The sequence below is a fragment of the Piliocolobus tephrosceles genome, chromosome 4 (assembly GCF_002776525.5).
Source record: "Piliocolobus tephrosceles isolate RC106 chromosome 4, ASM277652v3, whole genome shotgun sequence".
Taxonomy (NCBI): Eukaryota; Metazoa; Chordata; class Mammalia; order Primates; family Cercopithecidae; genus Piliocolobus; species Piliocolobus tephrosceles.
Genome location: NC_045437.1, coordinates 178764003 through 178791075, shown reverse-complemented (window position 1 = coordinate 178791075; position 27073 = coordinate 178764003). Strand labels below are relative to the sequence as shown.

Sequence of the window (27073 nt, the reverse complement as noted above, 5' to 3'; positions counted from 1 at the left end):
TTCCCTACCTCCAGAAGCTTCATCTACCTGGTAATCTGCGCACCAGGTCAGCAAATCTGACTGAACCCCTACATCAGACCAGATGCTGGAGAATAGAGAAGCAGACACAAACTTTCAGGGAGCTCGAAACCTCAGGGTTGGGGATGGGGGAACCACAACTCAGACAGGTACTGCTGGTACGGGAGAGGGGAGGCCCAGAGAAAGTAGTGAGAGGCACAGCAAGGGGAGAGAGCATGGGGGGGCCAGACAGGAAGGCAGGCCCAGGCTACAGCTAGCCTGGAATGTGGGCTGAGGGGTTGGCCTTTTCCCCAAGGGCACTTCAAAACCATTGAAGAGTTTTGAAGAGGGGATGATGAGGCAGTCTGGAGTGCTGGAAAGGCACTCTGAGGAGGATGGAGTGGGGCTGACTGGGCCAGCACATGGGAAAGAGACCAGCCAGGAGGCTGTGGCAGTGCCCGGCACAAGACACGGGGGACTGGATTGGGGCTGCTGCCTGTGGCACATAGAGGGAGTGGAGTTGTGTGGTTTGGTGGCCCTGCTGGGAGGGTGTTGCTGGTGGGGGATGTGAGAAGGGGATGGAGCTGGGAGAGATTTAGGAATCAGAATGGACAGGCCCTTGTGTCTGACTGGAGGTGGGGAGAGTGGGAAGGATGAGTTCATGTAGTGGCTTGGGAAGGGAGATGGAGGTTTTGAGTGTATGAGGTCTGAGGGGCTTTCCAGGCCAGAGGAATGGTGTGTGGGAAGCTCATTTGGTGGCCCCAACTGTGGCCCCCTTGCAGAAGCTCATTTTGAGATGTGGGCAGAAAGAAGAGCCACACATAGCCCACAGCAGAGGATGGATGGTGGGCTTCAGGCACCAGCAGGGGAGGGGCCTGAGCAGGGCTAGGCCAGCTCAGATGGCAGTTGCCCATGTGGAAGCCAGGATAATCCTGTCGCTAACTTGCAGACCCCAATTCCCTTACTTCATTTTGCCTCTTCACATTTGCTTGGCAAAACCCCAGCCCTGGTTAAATCCAGTGCCTGGCCTACCCCACTCCTGCACATGCAGCTGAATGGGGCTGAGCAAAACCACTGCCCTGACTGTTCTTACTTTCAGTCCAAGCGCATGAACTCTGAACTTCAGGTGGGTCCTTAGTGCAGTCCACCAGGCACAGCACAGGTTCTGAGGTTGTTGCCTCTCCCCTATGCTAGATGACTCTTTCACACTTGCTCTGTGTGTGTGTGTGTGTGTGTGTCTATGTGTAGAGATGGGGTCTCACTATGTTGCCAGAGCTGGTCTTGAACTCCTGACCTCAAGTGATCCACCCTCCTTGGCTGCCCTCCTGGGCTTCCCAAAGTGCTGGGATTATGGGCATAAGCCACTGCACCCGGTCATCATTTGCTCTTCTACCCTCACCCGCCCGCCTCTCCCACCCTTCCTTTCAGCGGATAATCTTTGAGAAAATATAAGCAGTCAGAGCGTCCTGAGGCTCCCAGCGCCATACTCACTGTCTGCCAGTGTCTGCACTCACTGTTCTGCTTTCTTCTGTCTCTGTGGGCAAAGCGTTCCTGCTCCTGGTTAAGGCCACCCCTCCACTTGTGCAGAGATCCTGGCCCCTTGTGTCTGCTTGAGAACATCACTCCGGCAGGGCCCCTGCCTGCATTATTGGGTCCTCCTCTTTGCTAGAGCATCCCATCAGCAGGTATCTTGCTGTTATTTCTTTTATCTTAAAAATGGTTCTGGCTGGGCATGGTGGCTCACACCTGTAATCCCATCACTTTGGGAGGCTGAGATAGGTGGATCACCTGAGGTCAGGAGTTCAAGACCAGCCTGGCCAACACGATGAAATTCTGTCTCTACTAAAAATACAAAAATTAGCCGGGCATGGTTGTGGGCACCTGTAATCCCAGCTACTTGGGAGGCTGAGGCAGGAGAGTTGCTTGAACCCAGGGGGCAGAGGTGGCAGTGAGCTGAGATTGCGCCCCTCCACCCCACCCTAGAGGACAGAGAGACACCCACTAAAAAAAAAAAAAAAAAAAAAAAAGGTCTCTTGTGTTCTCCAGCCAGCTACCGCTGCATCTCTCTCATCCCCTTTGCAGAGAAACTTCCAGAAGGGTTGTCTAGACTCATTGTCTCCACATCCTCTCCTCCCCTCTCTCTTGACTCCACTCTTATTGGACTCCACTCCGCTGACCTCTCCTCTCAAGGTTATCAGTAATGTTCCTGTCGCTGCACCCAGTGGTCAATTCTCAGGCTTATTGGCAGCATTTGACACGTCCAGTCTTCCTCTTCCTTGAAATATCTTCCTTGGATTCCAGGACACCCATTCTTCTGTTTTCCTCCTACCTTGTGGATTGCTCCTTGTCAGCCTCCTTTGCTGGTTCCTCTTCTCCCCCTCCCACCTCTTGATATCAGGGTGCCCCAGCACTTGCCCTGCACAGGCTCTCTCCCCTATCTCCACTCCTCCGTACAGATCCCATCCAGTCTTGTGGCTTTAAGTACCACCTATGTGCTGCCAGCTTCCAAATTTAAATCCCAAGTCTCAACCTCTCCCCCGAGCTCTAGTAGCCAATACAGCATCTCAACTTTCCTGTCTGCCAGGAACCCCCCCTCAACTTGCCCTTATTTTCCTCCCCAAACCTGCTCCACCCAGTTTCCCTTCTTGAGTGGTAACTCCATCCTTCTAGTTGTTCAGGGCACAAATATTGGCGTCACTCTTGGGTCCCCTCTCTCTCTACTGCCCCATGTACAGCCCGTGGATGAGTGAGGCTTTAGAGTGCCTGACTTCCCTTCAGTGGGCCATGGGCAAGAGAGAGGAGGTGACAGTGAAATGGCCCAGCACAGCCCCTTTCACACACGCTTACTTCGTACCACATGCTGTTGTATTTTCATCAAGGAGGCCACAACCTGCAGACCCTGAGCTGAAGTCCTAAAGAGGAGACAAGACTGGACAGGGAAGAGGAGGGAGAGGAAGGGAGGACTCGGCTCGGGAGAGATGAAGAGAAGCTATATAACACAGAGATTGGGGAGGGGGTGGGGAGGAAGGTCACAGTGGGGGAGGCAGAGAAGGAGAGGAGTTGGGGAGGCATGGACAGAGAATGTGAGGACCTAGAGGGTGTAGGATATGTGAAAACCGGGCAGAGAGAAGCGAGGAGGAAGCTTCTTGGTTTCTGTCTCTTGGCTGTTGAGGCGGACTATGGGGAGCTGCTCAGAGGTGGAGCTCTCTCAGGTCTGCCTTTGCCCAGGTGTTGTATCCGAGGCTGGGCTGGTTGGGAGGATTTGCACTTGGTCAGTCCATTGTAGCTCTCAGGATTCAACTTTCAACCCACAGGCTCATATTAGCCTGTGGGCTCCATGAGCCTGTGGATTGAAGCAGTGTGAGTCCAGTGCCCTCTGAAGTTGGAGGAAGGTGGCCCAGTGGTCATTCTGCCTGTGGACTCTCTTGACCAAGACACCTTAGTCCTTTGTGGTTCCTGATAACTGAGGGTTCACCCCGTAGGGAAGTCAGTTGGGCATAGAGTCACCAGCTGTAAACATGATTTGAAATTTGACAGCAGACATTGTGGATTTCATTAGTGTTAAGGGCTCTTCAACCAGCATGCAGATGTATGCAAATGCTAAGCAAATGAAGGTACCAGTTGGCTGGAGGGTTGGGGAGAGAAGCAAGCTGGGAGATGTCCAGGAATGACCTTTGTGGAGCGAGCCCCAAGGGCCCCTGAGAATCCCAGCAGAGCACACGCAGGTTAAGATGCCATTGTGCATGCAGCCCGGGGGCTTCTGCTTGCCTGGCCATGAGAACATGAACCCAAGGCAAGGGCTGGTTCCCTGGTGGTCACACTGAGAGAAGGAAAGCAGGTGGGGGTTGGTTATCACTCCAGACTGGCATTACCTGAAAGGTGATGGGCATCTTTAAAGGGGGCATAGGTTCCTGGCCCTTGCCCTACATTTGTGTGTCCTGAGATGGAAAGATAGGAGTGAACCTGGCCTTGGGTGAGGATGTTAGGAGGGTAGGACAGTAGGGACCTCAGCTGCCTTGAGAAAGGGAGAGGGTGCCCTCTCTGGTCCCCCTCCTGGCCCCACGGGAGTCTTTCATTTGCCTCTACCCTCAGGCTGGGCTTCTGAAGCCCTTGCCTCAGAACTTTCTCTGACAGCTGCCAAGGACGAATATCCACTGGGTGCCCGCTGAATGGCCTGTGCTGTGTGCTGCTGTCCCGGGCATGGCCCCTCTGGGGGTAGCCAGCTTGGTTCCTTGCAACCCCTAGAAGGTTTTGGGAGGCAGCAGCCCTCCCTTGAGCACTGAACACATGCCATCTCCTTTAGTCCTCACAGGTGCCTTGAGAGGACAAATGCTGTCGGCATCCCCCATTTATGGAGGAGGACACCGAGCTCAGAGAGGTGGGCAGTTTTCCTGAAGTCACACAGCTCGTGGGTAGCAGAGCTTGGATTTGGAGCCAGGTCTTTCTGAACACACAGGTAGGGGCACTGACCCGCTCTCTCCTGGACTGTCCCAGTCTGAGGCCCTTGCAGCACAAGGCGGTCCAAGCTGGGAAGACCAAGTGGGTTAAGAGGGTTTGGGGTCATTTTGGGATGTGGCATCTGGGAAGTTCCCGAGGCTCCTGGGTGGGCATCCCTTCCAAATTATCCTGGGCATCTCCCTGGGCAGTTGGGAAGTGGAGGAGGCTGGCCTGGGCTTAGGGAGGGGGCCTGGAGCTCTTGAAGGTGGGAAGATCCTTAACTCCAGGCCTCTTGGTTGGCAGAGGCTACAAGGGAGCATGGTAAGGGGGGCCCAGCTGAGGGCTCTTCCTGGCAGCACCCTACTGCCCATGCTGCCAGTGGCCTAGCAGGTCCTGTGGAGCCCTGGAGCAGTCTAGGCCTGGCCATCCTAGGCCCCATGGCGGAGTGGGGGCATAGTTGTTCAGGGTCTGTTATGAACACTCCCTACATGCCACCTGTTTGCACTGATCATCCTTTAAGTGTCTGTGCGTGTCATGTATGTTCATGTGTGTTCACATGTGTTTGTGTGTCTGAAGATGCTAGCTCATGTGCTAAAATCTGGGTGGTCTAGGGAATTTTGGGTAGGGATTTTGGGGAAGAGTAGTGAGCCAATGGGGGTGTTCAGGGTGGGTTTCCAGGGGGCAGAGAATAGGTCCAAGAAAGTTTTCTTTGCCAAGTAGCCCTCATGGAACTCTCTCCAAGTATCCAATGTCAGACGGCAGGTCCTTGGAGATCGTCCAGGTTAGGGTATGGAATTAAGGATGGATAGGGGGCTTTGAGCCTTTCCAGATATACTCTAAATATTGCACACATTTGTGAGATTTCCGGGGCAGGATCCTCCATCAAGTGTACAAAGAGGTCCAGGACTTGGAACTGGTTAGGGATCGATGGTGCACGTGGGGACATGAGGCCAAAGAGGGGTTTTTTTGTGCCCAACTTCCCCTAGCCCACTGGAAGCAAAATGAGGGTCCTGGTGCTCCTAGATTTGCTTCCCTGGGTCAGCTGTGGTCTCAGCCTTGCCACCACACTGACATACATTCCAGAACAATTTTCTCTGATCCCAGTTCCTTCTGCATACTCAGGATGGTTTTGACCTGGATGCCCGATGATGTAGATCTTACTGCCCTTAACCTTGCCCCTAGGACTGCCGGTGCCTTGTCCACCTTTCCAGGCAAATCAGGGGGATTGCCTCATTAGCGGCTGCCCAGTTCCCTCTGTGTGTGCATGTGCGTGTGTGTGTCTGTGTGCGTGTGTGTGTCTGTGTGTGTGTGCATGTGTGTGCGCGCATGTGTGTGTGCATGTGTGTCTGCGTGTGTTACGTGTGTGCGCGCGCGTGTGTGCATGTATGTGCGTATGTGTGCATGTGTGTGCACGCACATGTGTGTGCATGTGTGTGCACGTGCGTGTGTGTCTGGGCATGTGTGCATGTGCCAACCCATGCCTGCATTGTATGTCTGCTTTCAGGTCCTGCACCCATGCACTTGCCCCTGTGTCTTACAGAGCGTGCTGGCCCCTGGAGCCCTCCCTGGTGGGCCCCCACCTCCAGCCCTGTCCTTGGGTTTCCCACAGTCCCTGGCTTGGATCCCACCATAAAAAGGGTCTGTAAGATTATTTCTTTGACAGTCTAGCATTCCATCAGAATCTCAGCCTTGCTGCTTTCCAGCTTTGTGACTCTGAGCAGTTCCTCAACCTCTCTTAGCCTCTGCCACAAATAGGCATGATGATAATCCTTGTTATTCATCTAACAAATACTTTTAAAGTGCCTACTGTGTGCCAAGCATTGCAATGGACTCTGAGGAGACAGCCGTGAACATGACATAGTCCCCACCCTCACTGAACTTACATCCTAGTACAGAGATGGGCAGGGAATCAGTGAACACATAGAAAAGGGAGCTTCAGTTCTACTGACTGCTATGGTGCTCCATGGAGGAGTGTGATGGAGTGCCAGGGGTCAGAGAGGGCCTCTCTCAGGAGGCAGTGTTGGAGTTGAGCCCTGAGTGGCAGAAGAGGCTCTTTTAAAGATCTAGGGAAAGAGCATTCTAGGCCAAGGGTATAGCTGGTGCAAAGGCCCTGAGGTGGGAATGAACTCGGGGAGCAGAAAGAAGGCCATTGTGGCTGATGTGGGAGAGCCTGGGGGCATGGGATAGAGGGCAGCAGAACCAGCTCCTGCAGGACCTTTTCAGGCCATGCTGGGGAGACTGGATTCTAATCTAAGAGAGATGGTTAGAGGACTATGAGGAGGGAGGGAGGTTTGTGTTTTTGCAACTCCCTCCAGCTGCCACAGGGAGAGTGGGGAGGGGGACAGAGTTGTTCAGGAGAGCTGAGACCCAGGAAGTGCACTCAGCCCTGGCAGTTGGCTGAGCCAGGGTTCCACTATCATTACAGGACCCACCTCAGCTGGTGCTGAAAAGAGGCTGCTGAGCCCAAGGTCATTCCAAGGGCTGAGGCTAGTGGGAGCCCCTGTCCGGAGAGGGACTTGGATCAGGCCAAGAGAGGCTGTGGGGGATCTTGGCCAATGTCAGCCTGTCATTTGCAGGCGTCTCCTTGGGATGTGTGCCCAGTGGCCCAGCTGCGCCCGCTCCCCTGCTCTCGCCAGCAGGACTGGAGGTGGGAAGGGCCACTGCTTTGGGCCAACTCTCTTGGTTGAGGGTTTGGGCCCTTGATCTCCTGGGAGGTTTTGGCGGGGGTCCTGGGAAACTGGGGGCTCATTCTGCGTCTTCAGCCCATCTAACTGCAGAGGGAGGCTACTCCTGGGTTCTAGAGACAGCTACGCTGTGGGACCTCAGGCAAAGCCTTTCTGGGTTCTGTGCCTCAGCCTTCCTCATTTGTCAAATATGGTGGTAGAAAGAGTGGAGCACAGCTGCCTTTCATCCTTAACCTTGTGGTGAGTTTGCCCTTCCTTGGACCTTAGCTCTCTCAGTGTTCATGACATTAAGTTTCCCACTGGCCCTGGGGGAGAACAGAGGTGATACTCCCACTCTGTAGGTTGGCTCACAAAGGCAAGAGGGAGCAATGATGAGTCCCAGGACACACAACGGTTCAAAGTGAGCACATGGGGCATAGTCTTACACCTCTGCTCTAAAACCTCCCCTCTATGCTGCCCTGCCTTGGACTCAGCAAGAGAGGGGGTTCTGGCTCAGCTACTTCTGGGCTCAGCTGGTCTGCAGTCCAGGCAGGGACTCTGGGCCCCCCGCCCAGAGTAGAACTCAATGCTGCCCCTTGTCTGCCCACCTCCAGAAACAAAGGACATGGCCCAGTGCCTGGTGTTGGCAGGACCTCCATCCTGCTCCCTGCTAAAGCAGGACATAGCAGGGCAGGTAGGGCTGGAGCTAGCCTGAGGCAGCTGCTGGAAGTTGGGGGTGGGGTGGAGGGGGTCTCCCAAGAGGTCCTCAATCTGTCCACAATTCTAGCTTTGGTGCTGGTGTAGGCTAAGCATCAAGTGAAGCTGCTGATACTCTTAAACCTCAGGTTTCATGGAGGCTTAGGCAGAGCCCTGACTCAAGGTGGTGGGCTCAAGCCAATGCTCATCCAGGCCCCTGGGCTAGAAAGCAGGTCAGAGGACTGAAACTCAGGCAGCAGGCCAAAAGCCCCCACTTCTTTTTCCTTTCTAACTGTCCCCCCTCCCCCCACCCTCAGTTGAGTCTCAGTTGAGAAGGTGACTTCTTGTTTTTCCTCCTCTGAGTATACAACCAGAGGGAACGGATTGAAATAGCAACTACAGCAGCAGGGATTTAGGGCAGACCAGAAAGAATTCCTTACTCAGTGCTCAACCTCTAGAGGTCCCCGATGTCCTAGGATCAGGGCCCAGATATTTTAGAGCCTAGCTCTTCAGATGTTTAAAAGTCTGTGGGCTTTTTTTTTTTTCTTTAAAGTAAAAATCTCCCTTATGCAGTCATCAAAATTCTAGGAGGTGAGGGTCAGTGTAAGTGGGCGGGGGTCCCAGGTCTGTCTGTTCTGCCCTCCTCTTTTCTGCTCCATATTTGAAAACCCAGGTTAAATAATCTTAACTGGATTGTGGTGGCTGAGCTTCCCACAAGGGCCCAGAATTCCTGAGAAGAGGACCCACTTCCCTCCCCAGGCTCTTGTTCTTTAAGTGGGACTTTTCTTTTGGAGCCTACCTCAGTGTTCCCATACTTGCCTCGTTATAAGAATCACAGAGGACCATACCCCTTCCCTGTAGCTTCTGGTTCTGGAGGTCTGGGATAGGGCCTGGTAATCTGCATTGTACCAAGTCCCTCAGGTGGTGTTTATGACCAGGCAAGTATAGGAAGTTTGAGCTCACTTATATCCCTGTTGTTGCCCCTGCAGCTCATTCTGCTGCAGCCCAGAAGGCCGGCCAGTCCCTCTCTTGCAGCCTCTCCTGAACCCCCGGCATCCCTCTCCAGAGCAGAGTGGTAGCCAAGGCCCAACAAGGGGAGGAAGGAAGTGGCCCAGCCAGAACTGGGAGAAATGGCCCAGATTCCTGCTTCTCTCCAGGGCATTTGGAGGGGCTGATCTGTGTCCCCACTGGCAGAGGACACTTGGGGAGGGGGTTAGCCTAGCCTAGGTGGGGCCAGGGGCAGAGAGGGGAGGAGGAGAAAGCCAGAACACAGCCTGTTACACATTACATCTGCCCTCTCCATCTGGGATTAGGTTGGGCAGGAAGCCTCTGGGAAATGTGGGCTGGTCCCAACCCGTTTGAAACAGTGGAGGTGAAGATGATGGGTAAATGGGTCTCCTCATTTTACAGATGAGAAACAGACCCAGAGGGGAGTGGGGCTGGCCTGGACAGGCCAGTGAGGAGGCCTGACCTGGACTCAAACGAGGTCATGCAGGGAGTTGGGCAGAGCAGGGCCTGACTCTCCTTCCAGTGCTCTCCCCAGAGTGCCCCTTGGCGGTCTCCTCATGAGTCCTTCCTTGCAGGTGGGCGAGCTCTGATAGGGGTCCGGGAGTGGAGGGGAACCCCAGGCCTCCCCCTTCCTCCCAGACAACTGGGGCTCTGGGCTGTGTGTGTGGTGGAGGCAGCCTGGGCTCTGAGAGGCTCCCGGGTGGCGCCGCCCGCCCAGCACCCTGGACAGCGCCCCACGCTGGGCTATCCCTGGCTGTCTCCAGGCTTCACTTTGGCTTCTGGGGTGGGCCCTGCTCCAATTAGGCTGCGTCTGTTGACTTCCTTGCCTCCTCTCTGAACTCCTCCTTGAAGACAGCCTCCCAGCCCAGTTCCCTCCATTAACCACAAAGGTAAGGTTGTCTCATCTCTGGCTCCTGGAGCCAGGGCAAGAACGCGGGAAGAGGCTAGGGGACCGGCTGCTGTCAGTCTGTGGTTTGTCACCATCACTCACCAGCAGGAATGAGAGGGGGCCCTGCTGGACCCTTCTCCACTTCCTCCCCACTTGGATCTTCCTCAGAGGGCTTTGGTGAACTCTGGCGGGCACAGCAGAGACACAAAAGGTAACAGGAAGGGCAGGGACTAGGGCACAGTGGGCTGGCCAGGGTCAAGGGTGAGGTGAGGTGGCTGCTTGGACGAGGCAGTGAGGGCACCATGGCCCAAACCCACACTCCAGCCAGAGGGCCCCGAGGAGATCGTCTCGGCCATCTCCCACTTTCAGGCAGGCTGCTCTGCCACTGGTCCTGCTGGACTTCAGGTGCCCCCCAGCCCCAGCCCCATCTGACTGGTTCTTCCTCTCTCCACCCACTGCCAGGTCTAGAGGAGTCCCAGGAGCAGCCAGGACAGGCGGAAGCGGTGGCTGCCATGGAGGAAGACAAACTCTTATCTGCAGTGCCTGAGGAAGGCGATGCCACCCATGACCCCAGCCCGGAGCCTGAGGAGGATCCGGGGGTCCGGAATGGAATGGCCAGTGAGGGCCTGAACAGCAGCCTCTGCAGCCCAGGGCATGAGCGAAGGGGCACCCCAGCGGACACTGAGGAACCCACGAAGGACCCAGACATGGTCTTCCGTGGCCTCAGCCTTGGCCTCTCTCTCACCAACGGCCTAGCCCTGGGGCCAGACTTGAACATTCTGGAAGATTCAACAGGGTCCAGGCCCTGGAGGGCTGGCGTGCTGGCAGAGGGAGATGATGCTTCTAGGAGCCTCTGCCCAGATGCTGAGGATCCTCAGCTGGGGTGAGTGGATGTCTTGCTATGGGAGCTCACCACATTTGGCTACTCTGTTTTTGTGTGGCCTGGGCCTAGCCACTTCGTTTCTCTGGTTCTTGTGTTTCTCATACATAAAATGGGGATTTCATATCCCTCTTTTGCCCAGATTCTGGGTGTTTTGAAAGAACAGAGCTGCTCTCAGTCTGTGATTTGTCAGAACCACAGACTGACTTTGATGGAGAACTCAAAGGCCAGCAGACTGGGGGGCTGAAGGTTGTACCATCATGAGCTGCTTCTATGTGGGTTGCGGGGGGCGGGGAGTGCTGCCCTCCCTCCATCCCAGGCTGGGCATTTGAATTCTAAGTCCTTTTAAAATGCCCAATGTGAAAAGTAATCTGGTTCATCCCTCTGCTTCCTTGAAATGAGACTCTCCCAAATCCTTCAGCTGACTCCGGGAAAGCAGGCTTTGGGCTTTAATCCCTCTCAGCTACTCTCACCTGCAGTAATCGTCAGGAAGTTCTACCAGGGATCTTACTTCAGTCCTGCTTGTTGGAGTTACAGCCCAATTTCTATTGTCCTCAGCAGATGGTGGAGAGACCTGGAGTTTTGGGGGTGTGTTGGACAAGCAGAGCAGGGAAGGGACAGAGAAATGTCTAGAAGGCACCAGGGTGGGCTGAGAAAAGAAGGCATTTAGAAGTCTTAGTGTGCATAGCTGCAGGCTCTGGCCTGAACAGGCAGTGTACGGGTAGTGTGTGACTGTGTGTGGGGGCATGAGTGCGTGCTTGCCCTGCATGTTGTGTGTGCACAGGGATGTGTGAACGTGTTGGTATGCAAGGGGATGGTGGCTGTAGGCGGGGAGTGTTGGTGCCCCGGCCTGGACATTTGTGGCTGCACATTTGGGCGCATGTACATGTTATGTAGGGATAAGTGTCTCTAGGTCTTCGTGGGCAGGAATGTGAGTATGTGGGGTTGCGTGTCTGTGTCACTGGGTGTGCCATGGCCATAAGCGTGTTTCCATCCAGGCAGGGTCTAGGGCAGCCCCATAGCTGGCAGCGGGGTGGGGGCAGGGAACTGGGGCTTCTTAGAGCACACTGTATTGAGGTGGCATCTTTACTTGGGATGGCGAGGCTGGGGGCAGTTGGAGGCTTGGAGATTGGATTGATGGTCTTCAAGCTCCCATCAGGGCCACCCCTCAGGCTTGCTCAGTTGCATGAGGAGGTGGGAGATGGGGGGTCCTTTGGTGGCTCTGACCCTGGGCTGAGAGCTCCCCGCAGGCAGGGCTCTGTCTTGTTTGGATGTCTCTAGTGCCCAGCACAGGCTTGGCAGAGGTGTCTTTACTGGGCTGACTTTGGGTATTTGCCCTGGTGGCCAGAGCAATGGACCTTCTTTCCCCTCCTTTCCTTCCAGAGGTCAGTAGAGGAAACTTCTACCCCAGCCCCTGCCAGGCATTCTGCGCCTTTTAGATTTCTGTCCCCCTCCTCACTTTGTTCCTTGGCAGGAGAGAGCCTAATGAGGCTGCAGTCTCAGCTCCTGCTGGGGCTGGAGTGGGAGTGCCTTCTCCAGGAAGCATACTGGCACAGAATCTTAGGCACTGGGGGGCCAAGGAGATGTTTGAGGGGCAGGGGCACTTCCCACTCCTCCAAATACAACTCAGTCTCTGCTACGCAGCAGGGGCTGGGGGAAAGTAGGGCATGACCAGAGCCTCAGGGGAGGCTGATGCAGAGGGAGGGGCGTGCTTCTTTGCCCATCATGGGCCTCGGTTGATCTGAAATGGGCCTGGCTCAGCCTGCTGTGTTTTTTCCTTGTGTCTCTTCCTGTTGCTGGCTGTATCTTCCATCTCTATCCTTGTCTGTCTAGCTCTTTCTTTATCTCTCTCACGTTCTGTCTCTGTTGTCCTCTCGTATCCCTTTCCTCTGTCTCTTTCTTGTCCCCCTCTCATGGTCTTACTCTCTCAGTCTTTCTCTCCTTCCTTCCCTGGGTACCTGCTTGTGTCTCTGGTGGATAAGAATCTTCCCAGCCTCCTCACTTCATCTGTGTGCGATGCTGTCTTCCAGGTGCTGGAGATGAACAAAACATACTAACCCCTTGCTCTCATGGAGCTTGTAGTCTAGTGGGGAGACCGATGATAAATATTAAAACGATGAATACTTATATAGTATGTTGGAAGGAGATAAGTGCTTTGGGGAAGAAAAAGTAGGAAAAAAGGGGCTGGGGTGTTTGGAGGCAGCTTATGGTTTAGATTGGGAGGTCTGGGCAGTCCTCACTGAGAAAGGGATGTGGAAGGAGGGTTTTAGCTGGGGAAGAACACTTTGGGCAGAGGGAACAGCCAGTGCAAAGGCCTCTTTTGGGGGACAGCACAGGGTCCTGCAAGGGCTTGGAAAGCTTGGGTGGGGCCATGGGGCTGAAAAGCACATTTTCATTCACCCAGCACATTGTTCAGCTAGATGTTCCGAGCACCTACTATGTGTGGGGATGCTCCCTGGCTTTGCAAAGCTTTTGTTCTGGAGCTGGGGAACATACAGTAAACAGGAGAAAAGACAGACTCTTACATGCCGGGAAGGTCTGAGGAGCAAATAAACAGATCCGGAGCAGGAGGCCAGTGTGCTGTGGGCCTGTCTCCCCTGCTGTCTCTGAGGAGGTGGCAATGAGGCCAGACCTGACAGCTGGGATGTGTTTGGTTGAGCTAAGAACCTCCCAGGTTGTGGGAAGAGCAAAACTATGACCCAGTGTGACACTGGTTGTGATAGGAAAATGTTCACATTGCTTTGAGAGCCTGGAGGAAGCAGCCCTCTATGCCGGGCTGGGGGATGAGGCCTTACATTCATTCATTTAGACACATATCTGATGCCCACTATGGCCCCGGCCCCAGGTCTGCTCTTTTCCCTGCAGTATTCCCAGTACCCAGCCCGGTGTCTGGCACCTGTGCTCAGTCAGTATTGGCTGAAGGGATAAGTGAATAGGATGGGGGGTGATGTGCCCCTAGTGGGCTCCCAGGCACAGATGAGTGCAGTCACCAGCACCTGTATTGGGGATACCTTGGCAGGATGGTGACTGGCTCCTTGCATCCCACAGGTTGGATGGTCCCGGGGAGCCAGATGTGCGGGATGGCTTCAGTGCCACGTTTGAGAAGATTCTGGAGTCAGAGCTGCTGCGGGGCACCCAGTACAGCAGCCTCGACTCCCTAGATGGGCTGAGCCTCACCGATGAGAGTGACAGCTGCGTCAGCTTCGAGGCCCCCCTCACACCCCTCATCCAGCAGCGGGCTCATGACAGCCCTGAGCCAGGGGCTGGGCTGGGCATTGGGGACATGGGGTTTGAGGGGGACATGGGGGCAGCTGGTGGTGATGGGGAGCTGGGCAGCCCCCTGCGGCGCTCTATCTCCAGCAGCCGCTCTGAGAACGTCCTAAGCCGCCTGTCTCTCATGGCCATGCCCAATGGATTCCATGAAGATGGCCCCCAGGGCCCAGTGGGGGACGAGGATGATGACGAGGAGGACACAGACAAGTTGCTGAACTCAGCCAGGTGAGGCAGGGCCCAGGCTGGGAGCTGGGAGAACCACTGAGCAGATAGGGAGACTGAGACCCAGAGTGGGCAAAGCAGATTAGAGTGACTCAGTATCCAGAGTCAGCACGCCCTCTTCAAGGTCACCTGGTCCACCCTCTGCATCCAGACTTCCCACCCTGCGTCCTGAGGTTTCATTCTGCTCTTCCAGGCCTTCTCAGCCCCGGTGGAAGTGGGGAGTCAGGGAACTATGCTGTGAGTTCACTTGAGAGGCTCTTCTGAAAGTCTGATTTCATTCCCTCCTGCTGCGGTGGAGCTTCTTTCCCTATTCTGGCCCCTACATGGTTTGCAGTGGCCTGGGGAAACCTCCCAGCCTCCTCCAGGGCCTTTGACCCTGGGCCTCTGACCCTACTCCTCCACCCACCTTCCATCTGCAGTGACCCCAGCCTGAAGGATGGCCTGTCAGACTCAGACTCTGAGCTCAGCAGCTCGGAGGGGTTGGAGCCTGGTAGCTCAGACCCACTGGCCAACGGGTGCCAGGGGGTCAGTGAAGCTGCTCGTCGGCTGGCACGCCGCCTCTACCACCTTGAGGGCTTCCAGCGCTGCGATGTGGCCCGGCAGCTGGGCAAGAAGTGAGTGTGGTCTCCCCCGCCCCCAACCCCGGGCAAACCTCGTGTCTTCCTCAGCCTCAAGGGTGACCTTCTTCAGGGGTGCCTTGTGCTGGGGGGTGGCTCCCAACAGTTCCCCGAGGACACCTCCTCCCGCCACTGTCCTCATTCCTGGCCTCGCCCTAAATCTGTTTCCTTTCTGGGCTGCTTGGGCGAGGCTGATGCTCTTGGGGAGGGGTGGTGGCGGGCGGCCCCTCGGGGCTGAGGGTGAGGGATGTAGGATGTGGTTATGGGGCCACCATGAATATGAGGACAGAGAAGCCGGCAGCAGCTGGGCCCAGTTAATGGGGCCAGGGAGAGAGGAGAACCTGGGCCTCGGGGGACACCTCTGGGACCCAGAGCTCAGGAAAGGGCTCCTGGCTTTCATTAAGCACTACTGTCTACTGGGACCAGCTGAAGGGGCTGAAGCCCCCAAAGCCCACACCCTGGCCTTCAGACCGGGTGCAGAGGGAACTGGCTAGATGAGAGCCCCAAGGGGGACCAGGGGACAGGCGGGATTGCAGGACCGAGGAAGTCTGCCGGCATATCCTGCGCACCTCTGACCACTGGTGTGCTCACCTGCCACCTGCCTCTGGCCCTTTTACCTGGAGTGCTTCCCAGGATCCGCATTAAAGCTCTGAGCTGTGCAGGAGCAGGCCTAGCCCTGCAGCACTGCTCACAGGGCTGGGAGACAGTCCAGACCCTTGCCCATGAGGGGGAGGTGACATGCAGGCTTTAGGCCTCAGGACACCCTGAGGGCAGCTCAGGTCCTGGATCCTCCTCTTCTCCCTCCTCTTCTCTCTCCCTCCACTTCTCTCTCCACCCTCCGCAGCCTCCACGCTGCTCCTGCACCGGGTCCCTGACAACCGCACCAGCCCAGAAATCACAATTCAGTTGTCCTCACCTCTTCTGCTGGACTGGACCCCCAAACCTAACGCCATCCTTTCAGGAGCCTTCTTGGTGGCCTGCCCCTGCCCTCTCCCATCTTTTCAACCACTCCTTCCAGCAGCTAATTGTGCTCAAGTCTCTCCCATCTGAAAAACAAAAATTGTTTCTCAGCCCCACTTCCTCCTCTAGCCAAAATTCTTGGGTTTTCTGCCCGGGGTGGCCTCTATCCCCTTTCTTTCTCCACACTCAGCCCCTCCACACTGGTTTCCCCCCCCAACACCGACTTCAGAAACCTCTTGTGCCAACGTCACTGGTGGCCTTGTGTTTTTGAATCTGGTGGCTGCTCCCCGAGCCTCACCTTAGCGCCTTCAGCAGCTTCCGTGAGACTGGCCATTTATTTCTTTTTCTTTAATTAAACTTTTTATTATGAAAATTTCAACAAACACAAAAGCAGAGAAAAAAATATCAAACCTCTATATACCCATTACTGGGTTTCAAAGTTACTATTTCTTCATTCTCATTTCATCGATGACCCACAGCTTTTTTCTCATGTGCTGGAAGATTGTAATGCATATTTCAGACACTCTATCATTTGATTTATAAATACTTTAGTATGTATCTCCAACTGATAAGGATCTTTTTGTACATAATCATGATTCTATTATAATTTCTAACAAAATGAACAAAAAATTCTTAATCTCTCCAACATTCAGACTGTGTTTAATTTTCTCTGATTGTCTCAAAAATGTTGGTTTATTGAAATCAAGATTCAAACAGGGTCCACACATCGCACTTGGCTGATTGGTCTGTTAAGTCTCTTTGAATCAACAACAGTTCAGCAGTTCAGCAGTGCTCCTCCCTTCTTAAATGCTGAGTATTTGTTGAAGAAACCAAGCCACTTGTCCTAAAGAATGTTCCACGGTTCAGATGTGGTATCCACATGCTGTTATTTAACATGTTTCTCTATTTCCCATGGGTCCTGCAAATGGGCAGTGAGCTCCAGGCTTAATTAGAATCAGGTAGAAATTTGTTCTAGTTTTTGACAAGAATTCCTCATGCCAGTCTTCTTGAAATACTGTCTTGGTTGGCCTGCAGGACAACACACCCCACCTCTGGCTGCTGTTTCTCAGCCTTCTTGCTGGCTCCCTCCTGGGTTCCCAACCCAATTTGGGGCTCTGGGCCAGCCAGCCTGTCTGTGCCCTCTCCTGTTGCATGGGCTCAGCCCCACCCTGAGCTGTTACTGAACAGCTGTGGATTGATGACTCTCACATGGATGCCTGGTCCTGAAGTCTGACATCTCCCGCAGGGGACCACCTTCTTGGTCATGCCCCATGTCCATTCCATCTCTGTGTCTTGTGGGTTCTGCCCCCTAAATCTCTCTTCTCCCCATCCCATCTATCTCTATCTGGACAACTACGGCAGTCCTCCTGTTGGTCTCCACTTAGCAAGTAGTGCATTCCAAAATACAGACTGCCCATCCCTGCTTTAACCCTTCTGAATCAAGTCCTGGTCCTTCCCCTGGTCCCCTCCTCATCACTTGCTGCCCCACTTCCTGTTCTTTAGGTTCTGGCCACATGGCCCTGCTGGTAGCTTCTTGGACATGCCATACAGTTTCCTCCCTGGGGACACTGCATCATCCCACCCCTACTTCCTTTGCCTGGTTAGCATGTAATTGCTTGTGTTGACTGAGACATTACCTCCCCCAGGAAGGAATGAAGCCTTCCTGACACCCCCAGACCAAGGTTGAATGTTATGGCCCAACTGGCCAGTAGCCTAGGGGTTGAGCAGGTCTTGGGGGTGAGTGGGTCCGGGTACCCTGGGCCCCACTCCCCAAGTAATGCCTATGATTCTGTCATCCTTGCGCTGGACCCTGCTTCTAACAGACATCCCATACTCTCCTGGCAGCAACGAGTTTAGCAGACTGGTGGCCGGGGAGTACCTCAGTTTCTTCGACTTCTCGGGCTTGACTCTGGACCGAGCACTCAGGTCAGTGGGGCTGGGATGGGCAGTGCCCACAAGTGGTACAGGCTGCACATCTGGATGCTTATGCCAGCTCTACCATAAACTTGCTGTACAACCTTGGGCAAGTCTTTTGACCCCCTGGTGAGGCTGTGGGGAAGGGGCCACAGGAGCAGCAGCGGCCCAGTAGTTTAGTGAGTGCCCACTTTGTAGTAGCTGTTAGGATGTGAGGGTGGAAATGTAGTTGTGACTCTAGGAGAAGAAAGGAGGCTCAGGACTTGCCTGTATTGAGCACTTCCTGCCTGCCAGATCCTCTAGGTCTTTACTCACCTTGCTTACTGCATCCTCCGTACCCCGGTAAGGTAGGCACTATCATTCATGTTTTTCACATGAAGAAACTATGGGCCAGAGGGATAAAGAGACTTCCTCACAGTCATCGAGGGAGGAGATGGTAAAATGGGATTTGATCTCAACGATATTGGTTTAGGACCTAGGGAGTAGACCTCAGGAGGGCCAATTGCAGGTTCCTAGGAGCTGGAGGGTAGAATGGATGGTTGCAGCCTTGTAGTATCTAGTAGGCTCTGGCGGCAGGGGCCAACTGGGCAGATACTGACCAGGCCCTAGGAGAGATGGAAGCATCTTTGAGCTAAGGGGTGGGGTGATTCATGCACGTTAGACCTTTTGACTGTGTTCCACGTGTCTCTTACACTTTAAAAAATGTAATTTCTGGCCGGACACGGTGGCTCATACCTGTAATCCCAGCACTTTGGGAAGTCCCAGCATTTTGGGAGGCCGAGGCCAGAAGATTACCTGAGGCCAGGAGTTCCAGACCAGCCTGGACAGCATAGGGAGGCCAAGTCTCTACAAAAAGTAGAAAAACTAGCCAGGCACGGTGGTGCAGGCCTGTTGTCCCGGCTCCTCAGGAGGCTTAGGTGGGAAGATCACCTGAGCCTGGGGAGGTTGAGGCTGTAGTGAGCCATGACTGTACCACTGCACTCCAACCTGGGTGACAGAGTGAAACCCTATCTCAAAGAAACAAACAAACAAACAAACAAAACCCACGTACAAAAAAAGTAATTTCCATTCTTTTTTCTTTGCTTCTGTTGGGATATTTTCGGCTGACCTGTTTTCACTTCACTTCGCTTACCCTTTTCTGTTTCTAATGTGTCATTAACCCATTTATGCCTGAGGTTGCAGTTTTCTGAATTACAAAATCAGACCTTGGTGATGACCTTAAGCAGTAGGATATAAATAACTCCCACACGCTAAACGTTCTGATAATGGCACAATAGGCATAAATGGGTTTCGAACTCATTTACTGAGTTTTGAATTTATGTTATATTTTCCATTTCTAGAATTTCCATTTTATTAAAAAAATTAAAAAATAGATTCTAATTCTCTGGGTGAATTATCCATCTTTTCCATTATTTTCCCTCTCTTTTTTGAACAGCTACTCGGGAGGCTGGGGCAGGAGAATGGCGTCAACCTGGGAGGTGGAGCTTGCGGTGAGCTGAGATCGTGCCACTGCACTCCAGTCTGGGAGACACAGCGAGACTCCGTCTCAAAAAAAAAAAAAAAAAAAAAAAAGAATTGTAGTGCTTCTAGATTATTCTATATTCCTCCAGTGAGGGTTTACGTTGTCCTTTGCTAGGCAGTTAGAAGGCGTGTGGGGATGCAGTCCTAATCCTTGCACTGAAGTTTGCTATGGCTCAGGGTGTGCTCTGATCATAGGGTAGAGGTCCTCAGAGTTTTCTACTGGGAGTCTTGTGTGTTCAGTTGGGCAAACCCCTTTCTTGGCTCAGAAGCCTAATTTTGTCTTCTCAGTGCAGCAACACTTCCCCCTCTTCAATAAAAAAAAAATTCCCTCTACTTCTCAGAGGATTTCTGCTTAGGCTTTTTGCTTCCTGCCTTTTGTATCTTTTTTTTTTTGAGACAGAGTCTTGCTCTGTTGCCCAGGCTGGAGTGCAGTGGCATGATCTCCACTCACTGCAAGCTCCGCCTCCTGGATTCACACCTTTCTCCTGCCTCAGCCTCCAGAGTAGATGGGACTACAGGTACCTGCCACCACGCCTGGCTAATTTTTTGTATTTTTATTAGAGCCAGGGTTTCACCATGTTAGCCAGGATGGTCTCGATCTCCTGACCTCGTGATCCGCCTGCCTCGGCCTCTCGAAGTGCTGGGATTACAGGCATGAGCCACCGCGCCCGGCCTGTATCTTTTATATCTCTGAAATTCAGCAACTATCTCAAAGGGAAAAGTGGCCATGTGTTTACAGCCCCTGAAGTCTCCAGCCTCTTGAAGCCACCCAATGCCCTGCCTCTTGCCTGTGCCCATAATCAGCAATTCCCCTAGGGAAAAAGCAGCCACAGAAGCTCAAACTACCTTTCCGCAGTTCTCTCCTCTCCAGAATCTTGGCCCTTTTGGTCTTTGCTGCCTCAGCAATATTTCCAATAGCTTAAGAAAACCCATGGTTTTATTGTTTTCAGTGGAAGTGTTAGTGTTCAGCAGGCTACTGTATCCTGAGCTGAGTTGTAAAGATTGCAGTAGAATGAGGAAGATTGGTTGCGGAAGTTGTTCAGTGGGGTCAGCTCATGATCAGAGGTATAGGTGTTGGACTGAGTGCCTTGTATGCCAGCCCAATACTGAGGCTCAATTGTGCAGGCACTGCAAGCATGTAGGCTTCTGAAGAGGGTCAGGTGGGAGAGAACAAGCATGAGGTTGGGCAGAGGGGAAAGGTCGGTGTGAGAAGTTGCACAGAGGGTAGAGTAAAAGGGCTGGTGGTGCCAAGATGTGGGGGAGGGTGGGCAGTGGTGGGGCTGCCCCTAGGGACAGCCCAAGAGTTTGGTGGTCGTGGCACTTGGTTGGGGCTTGAGGCAGAGTGTCCAGGGAAGGGGAGTTTGGGCTGGGGAGTAGGAGCTGGGATGGATGGCTCAGAGGTAAAACAGGCTAAGGTTGGAATGGGGGAGGTTTAGAGAAAGTCCTGGAGGAATGTGAGAAGAGGGGAGGGGCCAGGCTGGGGGACAGATGGGAGAAGAGAACAGGAAGCAAGAGAGATAGGGAGAGAAGGGCAGCGAGCTGTCAGACAGGGCAGTGCTATTATGCAGCAGTTGGTTGCTTGGGATTGGATTTTGAGAATACTCTGCAGTTTTGGATGCCTTGAGGCGCCTCAAAGGGTAAGGGCTGGCTAAGACACGGCTTGCAGGTCCCAGGGTGCCTTAGGAGGTGGCATGAGAGAGGGTAAAACAAAGTGGGCATTGCAGTCATTCTGGGCCAAAATGAAATCAACTATAGCAAAATTAAGAACAAACCATCTCCTGAACCCAAGACTGATGGAGACACCAATGGCCTCAGCCTGCAATCTCCCTTCCCAAGGGAATGACCTTTGAATTGGGCCTTGAGGGAGATTCAGAGCTGCCCAGCCGAGGAAGGAAGGGTGTCCCGGAGGCCTGGCCTGCTCTGAGGCACTGACTAGTGAAATGCCTGTTCTGTCCAGGGTGTGAAGGTAGCAGGTGGGTGTGAGATTAGAGGCACAGGAGGGTAGTCTGGGCAGCGAATGTGGCCATGACCTGAGGAGCCTGGGTGCTATTCTGAGGGTGCCAAGGAGTCACGGGGTTTTTTTTTTTTTTTTTTGAGATGGAATCTTACATTGTTGCCCAGGCTGGAGTGCAATGGCATGACCTTGGCTCACTGCAACCTCTGCCTCCTGGGTTCAAGTGATTCTCTTTCCTCAACCTCCTGAGTAGCTTGGATTACAGGCACGTGCCAGCATACCTGGCTAATTTTTGTATTTTTAGTAGAGACAGGGTTTCACCATGTTGGCCAGGCTGGTCTTGAACTCCTGACCTTGGGTGATCTGCCCACCTCAGCCTCCCAAAATGCTGGGATTATAGGTGCGAGCCACCGCACCTGGCCCAGTGATGGATTTTAAGCAGCAGTAAGTCCTGCCTGCGTGGGTATTTAGAAAGACAAATTGGTGTCTGCGGGGAGGAGGTAGTGGGTGCAGGGGTGGCCCCGTTGACCTGGGCACATGATAAGGGTGGTGGCAGAGGAGGAGGATTAAGGTCGAGGTTGAAGAACAAACCATCAGGACTTGGTGACAACTCATTCTTGGGGTGAGGGAGGAGTGGGGGGATCAGGGTTGGGCCTGGGCTCAGCTGGTGGCACATGAAAGAGGGAGGATGACTGAGGAGGAGCATTCTGAAGGGCAGGCATGGACAGGGCCTGGCCGTAGGGGAAGGAGCAAGGAGTGGGCGTCCACCCTGAAGAAGAGCAGGTGCTGAGGTGCTCTTCTTTGTTCTTCACCATCTGTCCTCTGCCTACTTCCAGAAGGTCCCTGGAGGGTGATGAGGACTGAAACTCTAAAGTTTACCAGGGCCCCTGGCCTCAGCACTCCAGAGTGGCCGTCCTGGGAGCCAGGGCCTCCCGGGCTGGAGAGAGCATCCAGACCCAGAGAATGGGGCAATGGAGCCCTGGCCCCCTAGGGTGGGTGTGTGGTGTGTGTGGGGCGGTGGTCTTACCCTGGGTGAGGACTCAGACTGCCCTCAGCAGCTTTGAATTGCCTTCCAGAACATTCTTGAAGGCCTTCCCACTGATGGGGGAGACACAAGAGCGTGAGCGAGTCCTCACACACTTCTCCCGCCGGTACTGCCAGTGCAACCCTGATGACAGCACCTCGGAAGGTATGGCCCCCACCCACTCTGCCCAACCCTCCCCACCCACTCAGCCAGGCCCTGGCCCCCTCCCACCCTGGTCCACCCAGCACTTTGGTCCTGTTGCCAGGCCCAGATGGTTTGTCCTCTCTGGCATGCAGTAGGTGCTCAATGAATGCTAATTGAATAAGCTATGGCATACGTCTGCCTGCTGAGCAAAGCGCAGTCTTGCCTGTTCTCCTCCCCACTGCCTGGAAGTCCCTCCAGCCTCGGGATTCAGCTCTGTGGCTCTCCCTTCTCTGTGGTCCCTGTCATGGTGCTGACTGTTGGTGTGGTGGCTGTCCCGGTGTGGTGGGGGTCTAGGTTGGGGTCCTCTTAGGGACAGGACTTGCCCAATAGATGGGCCCACATCTCAGGAACTGGGGGACGAGGCTCATCATTGGGAGAGACACAGGTCAATGCAGGGGCAGGGCTGGGGGCTCAGAGCCATTCCTAGGTCTGAGGTTCAAGGTGAATTTGGCCACAGGAGGCAGAAGTCCGGGCCAGAGTGGGTCCAGGGTGGTCAGACTCCTGGGGCAGGCAAGACACCTGGGCCCTGCAAATGGGGGCAGACCAGGAGCATCATGCAGGCCCTGGCCCCTGAGGTGCGTTTGGCAGGCGGCTGGCTTCACCCGGTGTCCAAGGCCTCCTGGTGGGTTCTGTCGGGAGACGGGGTGGGAAGAGGTTGGATCCTCGCACTGAGCATGCCACGTCTCTGACTCAGATGGGATCCACACACTCACCTGTGCCCTGATGCTGCTCAACACGGACCTGCACGGCCACGTGAGTTGGGGAGGTGGAGGTGGGGGTGTCACATGTTCTCTCAGGGACCCACCTTGTGTTGATCCCGGTCCCTTCTTGAGACCTCTCACTCAGTGGCCAGGCTTCTTTTTGAAGGCCTGGGGGTTGGGCAGCTTGGCTTCTAGATTTGGCCCCGCCCTAGTTTCATCCACGTGTGATCTGCCTGAGTCCCCACCCCCAAGTATGCCAGTGAGAGCAGCTGGGTCATGGGAATTTAAGATGAGCCACAAATATGTGCCCCTTGTCCATGCTAAGAGATCATGTGCCCTTTCTGCCCCTGTCCCACAAGTCTGAATGCAGCTGCATTGAAATACCATGCCCAGGGCAACCCCTCCCAACCCCCTAGCCCCGACCAGGCCAAGCAGTGAACACCCAGGCTGTGAGACTGTCTGGTCCAGGCCCCAGGCTGTCTCAGCGCTTCTCATGACTCAATAACTCCTTCTTCTTTCCTCTGTCTGCTCCGGAACCCCTCTCTGGGCTCTCTTGCCCTCGCAGGTGGTAAGTGTAGCTAGTGGTGTGCATGCCCTGTGTGCTGAGGCCCCCATCACCATGTCGTCCTTCTGTGTCCCCCATCACCATCTGGCTCCACCCAATCACTGCCCCATCATTGTTCACCCAGGGTTGTCAGAATCCCCTGCTAGGTAGAGAATGTCTCAGTGACTCATGGGGACAACAGGTCAGTGAGTTAACCAGGAAATCTCGGGGATTTTGGGGTGAAAGAAAGAGCTGGGATAGACCCAACTTCAGATTCCACTCTTGCCTCCACGTGGTAGCTGTGTGACCCTGGGCAAGCACTGGCCCTCTCTGAGCCTCAGGTTTCACATCCAGGAGGTGGGAATAATGATCTCCCTGCAGTGTCATGGGCAGGACTGAGAGATGTAATATACATGGTACCAAGGGGCAGGGTCTGGCGCCTAGTAGGAATTTTATTATGTAGAATTTTGTTACATAAAAAGAACAATAGTATTCCTCATTACTGTGAACACTGAACCAAGGGCAAGCTGGAAGACCCAGCCTGCAGGCCCCTGGAGGGTGAGATTGTGAAGGCCCAGTCTGCTGGCAGCCTGGGCTCATGGGTGCACTGGGGCACCTGGCCTGGGAGGGCTAGAACCTCGGTCCCTGTGTCAGGAAGAGCAAATATGTGACAGCTTTTGCTAAGTCCACCTGGGCCTGCAACCTGAGTGTGGAACAAGAGAGAAGACGCATTCCACATGAATGTCACTGAGCGCCAAAGTCCATGAGCCTGCTGCTGTTCCCCCAGACTGTGCCCTTTGTTTATTGACAAAGAGCAGGTGTTGCTAGTCTGCTTTAAAAGGAGCACTCAACAGGCCCCTCACTCCCTGTCCCCACCCCTGGCTGGGCCTGTGGTCAATCTCAGGGCTGTTTCTCCTGGGCCAAGCCCTGGTTGCCCCTCCCTATGGCTAAGAGCTGCTAAGGAGGGTGGCAGCCACTGTGTAGTGAACCCTGGGCCAAGAGCACCCCGGAGCTTGGTGGGCCTTAGCTGGCGTGGTCCCACATTGATGCCACAGCTGAGGAGAAACGTCAGGACTTCATAGATTAGAAGTGGACTGGGAAGACTGTTCATGTTTGCAGCAGACAGACACTGAGGCTTTCTTCTCTCTCTTTTTTTTTTTTTTGAGACGGAGTCTCACTCTGTCGCCCAGGCTGGAGTGCAGTGGCGCGATCTCAGCTCACTGCAAGCTCCGCCTCCTGGGTTCAACACATTCTCCTGCCTCAGCCTCCTGAGTAGCTGGGACTACAGGCACCTGCCACCACGCCTGGCTAAGCTTTTGTATTTTTAGTAGAGACGTCTCTCTCTTTGCGTGGTCCTGCTCAGAGATTAGGAGCGTGGGCTCCGAGGCTGTGTTCTCTGTTGCTCCACACGAAGGCTGTGTGGCCTGAGGCAAGTTATTTACTTCACTGCACATCAGTTTCCCCATGATAAAGTGCCAGTGTATAAAGAATATGAAGTAAAGCTCGTGGGCAAGGCCTGGCGGTTGCAGTTACTGGGAGTTCTTCAGAGCACCTGACGCTTTGCACTTTTCCCCTTGCCTCCTCCCCTCCCCCTGTCACTAATCAAGTAGGGACTGAGGCCTGGTGGGTTGTGGGGATCTCGAGAACAGGGGCCCTGCTAGTGCCCACAGAAAGAGTTCTGGTCAGAACAGGAGGCAGTAAAGGGGTATCAGGCTATAGGCATGCCCCTGAGATGGGTGCAGTCTGGTCGAGGAACGGGGGAGGCTTTGTGTAGGAGGGGCGCTGGGACCCTTGAGGTTGGAGGCTCAACAACAACCCTGTCTTCTGAGCACCTTCTGTATTCCATGAACAAGACAGGAAAGGGAGCCCCACCTGTTACAGGAAGTGGACAACACAGAAGTGAACAAGCGGTTACAAGTTGTGCTGGCTCTGTGAAGGGCATACACAGGAAGGCATGATGGGGTCCGGACTAGGGGTCAGGGAAAGACTGCAAGGTTTGGGCAGAGACCTGGATCAGTGGAAGCCGACCCATTGAAAGATCTAGGACTGTGCATTTCAGGCAATGGGGCCAGCAGGGCTGCCGTCTTGTGGCTGTTGGGAATGGTGCTGCTGTGAACATTCGTGCACAAGCTTTTGTTTGAACACCTGTTTTCAGTTCTTTGGGGTTTCTACCTCGGAGTGGACTTGCTGGTTCATATATCTGGTTGTTCTGTGTTTAATTTTTTAAGGAGCTGCAGAACTGTTTCCTTAGAGGTGTTTGTTTATGTGCAGATGGGAGATGATGGTAGCATGGGTAGAAGGGACTGACAAGGGAGACCTTTCAGGACTGAGTCTCACAGGACTTGCTGATGGGGTTGGTCAGTGAAAGAGAGGAGCAAGGGTGGCTTTGGCATCTGGCTAGCTGGGGGTGCCGTTTCCTGAGATGGGGAAGAAACTTCTGTGTGGGGGTGGTGGTGAATGGGAGAGGCGGACTCGAGTCCCACTTTTGAACTGTGTTTGAGATGCCTCTGGACATCAATGAGAGGAGGCCAAGGAGGCGGTGACATGGATGAGTCTGGGCCCGGTGCAGACACATGGGCTGGACAGAGATGGGGGTGGGGTAGAATTCAAAGCTATGGGAATGGCTGATTGCCATGTCCCTGCAGAGAGAACACACTGATGGCCAAGTCCTGGGGCTCAGCGTTATGTAGAGGCAAGGCTGAGGAGTGGGAGAGACTGCAACGCATCCAGGGAGGTTGGAGGAAACCCATGAGTGTGTGGCATCTCTGAAGCCCAGACAAGACAGCATTTCGAGGAGAAGGGAGTGAGTGACCAACTGTAGAAAAGGCTGCCGTGAGGTCAAGTAAGGTGATGGCACGAGAGTGACCATTGGGATTGGAGCGGTCATGGATGGGATGGTCAAGGTCATTGGAGGCCTTTATAAGAGCACCTTAGGTGGAGTGGAGAGGACAGATGCCAGGTTGAAGTGGGCAAGATGAGTTCAGGAGGTGAGGGTGTGGTGGCCATAGACAGCTCTTAAGATGTTTGGCCTTGCGTGGGGGACTGATAGGAGCCAGCAGTCAAGTCTGATGTTAAAACAGCCCAACCTTGTGCGCGTGCCACCAGGATCAACCCAGCAGACAAGACGCTGCCACTGCAGGAGAGATAAGGGACAGTGGAAGCTTCCCTCGAGATGAGAAGCAGAGCACAGGTAGGGAGTGGCCTTAAATGGGAGTGGGGAATGTTGACCCATCTCCCATGTTCATAAGAAAGCGAGGCAGAAAGTGGAGGTGCTGCAGTAGGCTTGGTAGCTCTGGCGATGAGATGAGGGGCTTCTGACAGCTTCTACTTCTACCACGAAGCATGAGATGAGGTCCTGAGCTCAGAGTGAAGATGGGATGGGGGCTGACCAGTCAGGATGGGTTTAGTTAAGGTCACAGAAATGTAACACCACTAGCTTTAAAAATGGCAGCTACTTACTGTTTGAAAAGTGTAGAGTCAGGCAGGGTCCAGGGTGGATTAGATTCAGCCTTGCCTCCAGTTAAGAGGTGATCTAATTTCTTGTCATTTTCTTCTGACAGTGATGTCAG

The 27073-nt window shown here is 54.1% G+C and overlaps 1 protein-coding gene across 1 annotated transcript in view; it reads left to right on the top strand.

Annotated features, from left to right (window-relative positions):
• The first annotated feature begins 10202 nt into the window (after window positions 1-10202).
• Window positions 10203-27073, top strand: part of LOC113224867 (PH and SEC7 domain-containing protein 2-like) — a 32627-nt gene continuing 15756 nt past the window's right edge. Inside the window, exons 1-6 of the mRNA XM_026454489.1 lie at window positions 10203-10573; window positions 13619-14068; window positions 14485-14679; window positions 17488-17568; window positions 22108-22220; window positions 22954-23012. Coding sequence (XP_026310274.1) covers window positions 10203-10573; window positions 13619-14068; window positions 14485-14679; window positions 17488-17568; window positions 22108-22220; window positions 22954-23012 — 1269 coding nt within the window. The remainder of the gene's footprint in view (window positions 10574-13618; window positions 14069-14484; window positions 14680-17487; window positions 17569-22107; window positions 22221-22953; window positions 23013-27073) is intronic.